The sequence below is a fragment of the Echinococcus granulosus genome (genome assembly GCF_000524195.1).
Source record: "Echinococcus granulosus chromosome Unknown EG_S00047, whole genome shotgun sequence".
Taxonomy (NCBI): domain Eukaryota; kingdom Metazoa; phylum Platyhelminthes; class Cestoda; order Cyclophyllidea; family Taeniidae; genus Echinococcus; species Echinococcus granulosus.
In genome coordinates this window covers 81132-89482 of record NW_020170427.1, presented here as the reverse complement: position 1 = coordinate 89482, position 8351 = coordinate 81132, and the positions used below count along the sequence as shown (strand labels likewise).

Genomic DNA, 8351 nt, shown 5'->3' with positions numbered 1-8351 from the left:
TTAATCGTCGAGGAGCCGTCGAGAAACCACTTTGCGTCTCTTCGAGGGCCCCGTGACACGAGGTGCATCTTCGGAGTCACTCTCCTCGCCTCCCTCCTCATCTGAGTCGACAGCAATCGGGGCCGCTTTGCGAGTCCTCGCAGTGGCGCGTTTCTTTGCAGGTGGTTGTTGCCTCTTTGTGGAGACAGAACGACCCTTAGCCGAACGCTTCCCGCCACGAATCACAGGCCCCTCCTCCTCGTCGTCATCATCATCTCCCGAGTCGGATCCTGATGAGTTTGACGAGTTATTGTTATCGCCGTTGGGGGAATTAGGCGAGGAAGAAGACGACAAAGGGGCAACGGCATCCTGTTTCTCATTTTCCGTGTTGGCCGAAGCGTCTATAGAGTCGTCAATTGCCAGGGCTCCATCGCTATCATTATCTTCTTCCGAATTGGCATTATTGTTGCTGGTGGTGTTGTTAGTACTATTGTTGTTGTTTGAGTAGTCCGAACTGTCGTCGCCCTCACCCTCTTCTTCGTCCCATTTCTTGCGTGTTAGCTTCCTTTTTCCACTCTCTAATGCAGCAGATCTTCTGCGTTCCACCTAAAGAGGAGTGAGAAGAGAGCATAGCCATGTGAAGTTCCCTTGTATTATGGTTTACTCAAATATCCCGCTTTTAGGCAAGTTATTCTACGAGCGACGATCAAAATAGGAAATGTAATCTCTGTAGAACACCGTCCACTACTGAGGAATACAAGGTAACTAAACTGCAGTGAAGTTCGCGAAGAGCACACGAAAGGTGGGTCCATGAACTGCATCAGTATTGTTGGGATCGAACGCCTTCTAGTCAAGATGAGAAACTTCATTATCTAATTTGCAGGTAGTTCTAATTTGTCCATCTACCCTATCAAAACTTGGAAAGAGGAGCGATGAAGGGTAACGTCCAGAATGGTGCCCAAGGTCAAAGAGAGGACTATACAATTTGTTCTAGCTGCACATTTGACTATGGCGTCCTACTCGACACTCCACGATTCATCCTGAGCTTTGGTGGTTTTGGTTTTAGTTGTCATCGGGTCCTAGTCTTGTGCATTCACAAAACCTACTTCTAGACTGATGCCTTCCACTGACAAGGCTCACCTCAGCCGCGCGTCTCGAATCGAGATTGCGGAGACTGTGTCCCCCCTTCGAGGACCCGGTGCCAAGAACTTCCTTAGCCTCCTGCTTATTGTTTCGTGATGTTCCACCCGCCCTAGTTGTGGTTGATGTTGTCTGGACAGTCTCCATGGCGTCATGCTCTACTAGGCTAAGGAGTTCTGCAAAACGGTCCTTCACATGAGCAGGAACTCCCGTGGAGAGGATGACCTGTTGTAGGGAGGTTTGAAGCTCTGCCGCTTGTAGCACTAGAGGGGAGGTTAGGAAATAACGTAGACAGTTGGGATTCAACTCAGCCACTAACAGGTAAACAGATAAAAATAAATGCAATCTCATTAGTTGGCCGCAAGAAAGCAAAGAGTGGTAAAGAGTAACACCTGCATTGGAGCAGCACACCATAGGCCCCAAGAACGGGTTACCGAGATCTCGCGAAGCCAATTGTAAACGTAACTTTTTGTTGGAGTATGAGGACAAAGGAAGAGAAATAAAGTAATAGACGGAATTATTAAAACTGTTGGTAATGCATTCGAGGTAAAGGAGGCAGAAGGAATAAGGTATGCTAATAATAAACACATGAACCGAGGGAAACAGCCATTTCAACGGCACCCGACTGACAACCTACCACAACAAGTTTCGTTCTTCTTTTCTATAAGCAAAGAGTGACAACTTTAGCAGCCCGTCGGGAGTAAACAAAAATGCAAATCGACGGGTAAAAAGAATGGATGCAAGCGCTGATCAGCAGTGCAACTCACTCGAGATGTTTTTGCAATTTCTTCGCATGCATTCTAAATGTGTAAGAATGGAGATCAAGAGAGGCATCTGATCCGAACTGCCGCAACCAGCCCTAGAAATAACAAAAGTAAACACTACTGTAAGATTAAGGCAAGGTGTTACACTAAAAGTTTTATGTAGGTGCATAAACATTTTGAAAGGAACACTTCCACTTTCACTATGCAAACTCTTCAATCTCCTCAATTTCAGCTAGCATCTTGGCAACATGACATCCCATTCGTGTCATCCATTATAACAATTTCGGGGGAACTCGGGCGCCACTCATGCACACAGACCTTTCAGTCCTGGCGGTTTGGCCGCCAATTTCATGTCACACTGTTCTATTTGTGTCTATTGTCATTCTACACACAATAAACTCCGCCAAACCGGTATGCATCATCACGCGTTCGGAGAGGGCTCGAATCGCTACCGGGCAAATCACTCACTTTGGACCGTTTCTTTTTCTACCTGCGACGCCAATGCCTCCCTCCTCAGCGTCATGAGCGCAACGCAGGGTGTTCACTGCAGTTGTCACCATGGAGCCAAGAATTTCAGCAAAACGTTGGGCATAGGCACCGCCTGGACGACCCCAGTAGTGTAGCGTGGTGACGGAGAGGAGGTCATCAGCTGTGTTGGAGGCGGCTACGGTGGAATTGAGGCTGGAGGCTGCGCGGGTCAACAGGAGACGCACTATCTCGTTCGTTGGTCTGGTGAGAGAGGAAAGGACAAAAAAATCATTTGTTTACTCTAACGTACTTATCCTGAGAAGCTTGGTGATTCGTAAGATCCAATAAACATCTATTCACGGCAGAAGGATACGTGTTTTCAGTCTAGCGAATCGGATACCACCCAGGTAACATATAGCTAGAGTCATAACGGCAGTACCATAAGGTAACCAGTCCTTCCTGACTGATGTCCTCTACAACTTGAGCTAAAAACTCATTCGTTTCCATCTCATCAGTAAGGTCAAAAAACACTGGGCGCAGAATCTACCCAATCTTTCTAAAACCAAAATACTTCCTTTATTAGCTTTAACATGTCTGGTTAGCAAGACTCAATCATTTGGACCAGAAAATTCAAATTTATTAACACCTTCGAGAATGAAGTCACGAATTAATCCATATTCTCGTTGAAATAGAATTAGCAAAACACGCTAAACTTGTGAGAGAGAGGCCCAGAAGACTGAACACGTTGAGTTATTTGTGCACACGGTGAGAACGCAGAATTAGGCCATTCCTCAAAACACAAGGGGAGCCAAGGTCCAGTCTTGACTTATATCGAAATAGCCCAAAACAACTGACTTACGCCGCTTTAGGAAGCAGAATATAAATGAAGAATACATTTATCTAAATCAAGTACCACGTGGTACGCAGTGACCGTGTGATTCTGCTATTTGCATACACACATGCATGAGGTTGCTTAGTAAAAGAGGGGCAAATTCAAGGAAAAAACACACTTTTCGAGCTGCAGAAGGAGCAGAAGTTGGGAACACGCCTCGGAGTGCTTTTGTCCATCGACAAGAGAGATGAGGGGAAGGAAATGCTTAGTGGGCAATTCATGAGCGCCAACGAGTTGCCAGAAGAAGGACTGCTCCGTCGAACTCCATTCCAAACTCGCTTCTAAAATGACGACAAAATATTACGTATGCATCCAAGTCACCACTTTTCCATGGTAGATAGAAGACAATGGAGCTTACTGAGGACGTCCGTAATATCGGATCGATGGAAGAGGTTGAGATGCCCACGAAGAATCTCGCTAATAAGGTAATTTACCTGACTGGAGTCTATTTTGCTAACGACTAGGCGAAGAAAATCCGGATTGTTAGCGAGATCGGTCGCGAACTGTAAAATGACGAAGACGATGTACGCAAGTCAGTTATAATTCCAATTTCTCACCAAAAAAATACTACGAAGAAACGAAAATCCACGTTCACAAGACAGAATATGACATCATGAGGCTACGGCGTGACCTCAATACGAACCACAGTAACAGTGTGATGTACAAAGTTTACAGCAAATGTTGACATGGTTATGCAAATGCGGGATTTTATTTTCAAGAAAATTTTTAAGAAATGTCGCCTTTAGAGAGAATCTGGAACTCACGACATTGTAGATTGTTGGTAGAAGAAAACAGAAAAGAAATCGGTTGTCATCTGCAAGCAGCTAAAGGAGCAAAAAAAGACAAATGCATGGGATAAGTCCTTGTGAAGAAGTCAATACAACAAATTCTTAACAATTAACGTACCTGCAGATCGCGATAGAGACACACAAGGAAACTAGAGTTCTCCTGGCTTGCACAAAAACTCCTATAAGCCGCCATTCTGTCTTCGTTTACGGTGCTAAAAATAGAGGAACCAACAAGTGAGAAGACAAAAGTAACACTGTGGGTCTGCTGATGATAACAACAAGCCGATAAACGATGGCATAGAAAGCTAATGCTTTCGACTTAATTCGATTTTCCAACTGCTTCGAAGCAGTGTGACCATCAAAATGCATTATCTTGTAAGGTAAGAGCTACAGATACCCCATCCCACTGACTGTAGAAGCTACATACCCACCGACAATCAATAGCTTTACCTCCAAAAGTAACTACAGATGAGTGGTAAATTAGACATGGGATTGAACTTTCCAAAATTGGCTAACCTGACAGTGAGGTAGTAAAGCAAATGATAACCGATTCGAGGTTGCCGAATCTGGATCTCGGTGAGTAGAAGTAGAAGAATCTCGCGTTTCGCATTAGATCGACTCATTTCACACAGATTTCGAAGCAGCACGAACACTGGAGAGGCGAGACTGCCATCAATCTTCCTGCACAAGAAGTACAAAATCCACCTTTATGCAATGAGTTTTTGATATCTCGATGATAGAGCAGAACAATTATGAAAGACAACGATTTACCACTAAAGGACACTTAACTTACGAACAATTTTGCATTGGCGGCTGGTAAAAGGCCAACTTTGACATGTTGACAAACTACACACATTTTCGAGTAGCTTCAAAAGTTTACACTACTTTAAAACCAAAGGTATCTAACCACCACAATTAGCAAAGCGACTTTCCATTTAAGCTACTAAATCAATCAAATTCAGTAAAAGTCATCTATCATGAAAAAAACTTACTCTTGAGTGATAGGCATGTGCGAGGGCAGAAGAACACTACCAACTCTGTTATTTTCAAGGGCCGCTGCATCACCACACTCCGCGACATTGTCGAAGAGGGGTAGACAGATCTGGCTAATTACATCCGCGATTCGACCTACCATCGCCAAATCGTCGGAAAAGTCATCCTCCAGCACGGAGTAGATGAGGTTCTGCATTGCCTCACACACGTCTGCAAGGCCTGAAAAAAACGGCGTAGAAAAACAGCGTTGGCCTTTGTGTAGCCCGTCCTCTAAGTAGTCAAAATAGAACGTACCTGCATCGTCTGACAAGGAGGCAGGTGTTGAGCTTCTACTCTCTTCGTTCGACCCACTGACTTCCCTCAGCAAACCTACGGCTCGCGCTTTGAAGATCAACTTCTCCAAGTACTCATGAATTTCACCGACAAATTGACCGAGAATGTCAAACACATTAACGTCTGTTTTTATCCTGTACGTGTAGCGAAGTTGGTAGGACTGAAATCTCCGACGCAAATCGTCTACAAAGGAAAACAAAAGAATGAATCATTCCATACAAACAAATTTCAACGAATCATCGGTCCTTCTTGGTTGTAGACTAACCGATGCGTTGCTGAATAGTGTCCACACTAGAGTTGGCTCCGATACGACATTCCGGTGAAGCCAGAGTCTCAAAATTGCTAGGCAACGCAGAGAGTTCTTGCGGAGGCGGGAGGGCGGGATACACCGCCACGGGTGGTGGGGGCGATTGTGGGCGTGTTTTCCTCTCCGACTGCTGTTGGTTGGCACTTCCTTTCTTGACCTCATCCGGAGATGTGAATTCAGAGGTGGAGAGATCGATCAGAGGTAGAGGCGGAGGTGAAAATCGGCCCAAAGCTTCCGGCGACGGTGGACGCTGTTGAGTCTTGAAGGGAAGGGGTAAGGCTCCGTTTTTTGGGGGTGCAACATTCGGAAGGCTTCCACGACGGAGACGAGGATCTGTCGGTGAACCAGTAGCGGATGCGTTAATTGCCGAGGTGTGACCAATCGCATCTAAAACAGTGAATAAGTTAGGAGGAGGGGATGTGTTAGAAGCGCGACGTGAAAGACTGCATAAAGTGAACATCGGCACAATCCAGGCACAAAGCGTGATGAGTATGAAGCGTGTTGCCCAGTTGCTGTACTGGATCCAACAAAGCCATTATAATTAATGAATTCGCTAACCTCTGGGTCTGCTTAAAAGATCAGAAGAGTGAGACTTAGAGAGGCCAACTGTGGAGTGAGGTCGGTGGAATTTATTACCGTCAAAGCTTCCTCCACCACCACCACCACTGCCTCCTCCTCCGAGTTCGAGGGCGTTTGCTTCTCCCGGTGCGGCGGTGGAGCTGCCCACGCCACTGGCCCCGGGAGCGGATGATAGGGGGAGGGTGGAGTCCACCAAAGGACCAATAAGAGTGGTGAAGCTGCGGTAGATATCCGGAGCAATCCGGAGCAGTGTGTCCAAAATGGGATTAATTGATCTGCAAAATAAAAATAAGACAGCATCCATCGAAGCCTCAGGGCATTTACAAGACGGAGAAAACACGGGTGAAAGCATGAGAATTTAACGAGATTAAAACTGCAATGGGAACATGAAGAAGTAATCGACTCACCGAATAACACCTAGACGTAGGCTGTCGTCAATGCCTGCCCGAATTGAAAAAGCAAACCTCTCCGTTAGGAGTGGATGAAAGTTGGTCGCAGTCTAAAAGGAAAGCGAACACGAGGGCTCTTAAACAACTGAGCTTGAGAACTCACCCAAAAATCAGCAACATTCTACCATCACAGTAGTAGAAAAAGGACCCATTGTAAGCTACAGGACCCTATATTATTTGTCGGTATCTCCATGTTTTAAAACACAAACAGCAAGGAACCCAGACAATGTACTTAAAAAATTGGCACTGGACTGGGAAACATTTTTCCCTCGATAGGAAACAAATTTCTTAAGATACCCTCTAGCCACAAGGATTGAACACAGCTGATTATGATTACAATACACGATTGGTGAAAGAATAGATGTTGAAGCTGGCCATTTAAACGATGCAATTAATGGAACTATCCCAAGTGGTAATTCCCTTGGGAATTAAGATAGTAATAAGGCAGAGTAATATTTCCAAGACAAAAGTGGATATTTGAACCAGGTTGATAAAAATGAATAGCAAAAGTAATGAAAGTTATATTTCGCTGAGTGTGTAAAAAGTGTCTTCAAGACAAGTGACAGTAGGAAACGTCAATGGACGCGTTTAGTTTCAAAACTGACGACTCACCTTTACGAAAAACTCCAACATAGAGAGGGCGAACGGTTGAAAGCGCGTAGAGGAGAGGTTATTGGTAATGATGAGCATTGCCGGCTCTACAACAAAAACAAAGTGAAGCGATGGAAAATCGTCCTTGCAATTGCACCACCACCAAGGGCGAATCTCAAGCACCCCATCTTTTTATGATATAAAAGCTGCAAAGATCACGAGTGGATATTGCGCAAAGGAACAACAGTTATCACAGAGTGCAAACTAAAACGGGAGAATTACTCCTCTTCTTAAAAATCTAAAAAAAAACTGTCACATGATACTCAAACAATTCGAGGATAAGTGGCTTGAGCCAGGACCATTAAAATTAATTTCCCTTGTTTGGACTTTTAAATTACTAATAAGATTTGTGGAACGAAGGCGTACCGATGTTCATAATACATTCATTATGTCGAAAGCAGAACCAATCGAAGAAGAGAGCCATCTTGCAGTTTTGATGGGCAATGGGGCACTAAAAGTGGGAGAAGGATAAGTAAAATTAAACAAATACCCTGTACATGCACGAGAAACAGGTTCCAACTATGTAACCACCTAAACGACAATAGTTGGAAGGCGTTAACAGGAGTAATCATTTCTAACAGCATTACCAAAATAGTCCCTCACTACGACAATAGAGGGTGAGCGAAACATTTTGAAATATTTTTGGTGAAATTAAGTTAGGCGCGTTTACAATGCCATTCCGGCATCGCAATACACCCCAGTCGGTGCGATTATAAATGCATTTTTTTGGCACATGAATTAACACCGTAGTCCAGGATCTATGGAATTATTGCCAAACTTTGCCCGCTTAGGTCAATAAATGATTTCAAGAGCAATGCCCCCTCTCAACAATGACTAGGAGTGGTAGTTGACATTACATGAGCTCCAAAAAAGAACGCATCACAAAAGAAAACAGCGGCACATTTTGAAACGTGGTGATCAAAAAGGGACAAAAGTTCACCATCTTGCACGCACAAAATTTAACCCGGACATTTCGCACACTTTCTTGCTTTTATGGTTTTCGATTCA

General features: G+C 44.5%; 1 protein-coding gene across 1 annotated transcript; it reads right to left on the bottom strand. All coding sequences in view use genetic code 11, as the record gives it.

Moving 5' to 3' along the window:
• On the bottom strand, positions 1-7767 carry EGR_05855 (Integrator complex subunit 3; the record flags this gene model as incomplete). Its single annotated transcript, XM_024495104.1, has 16 exons — positions 1-585; positions 1120-1382; positions 1887-1978; positions 2352-2612; positions 3362-3524; positions 3602-3746; positions 4008-4067; positions 4150-4243; positions 4548-4712; positions 5024-5243; positions 5319-5540; positions 5623-6051; positions 6223-6518; positions 6651-6742; positions 7305-7390; positions 7710-7767. 16 exons carry the CDS (start codon positions 7765-7767, stop codon positions 1-3), a joined length of 3231 nt encoding a protein of 1076 aa, XP_024350450.1.
• Positions 7768-8351: the final 584 nt, after the last annotated feature.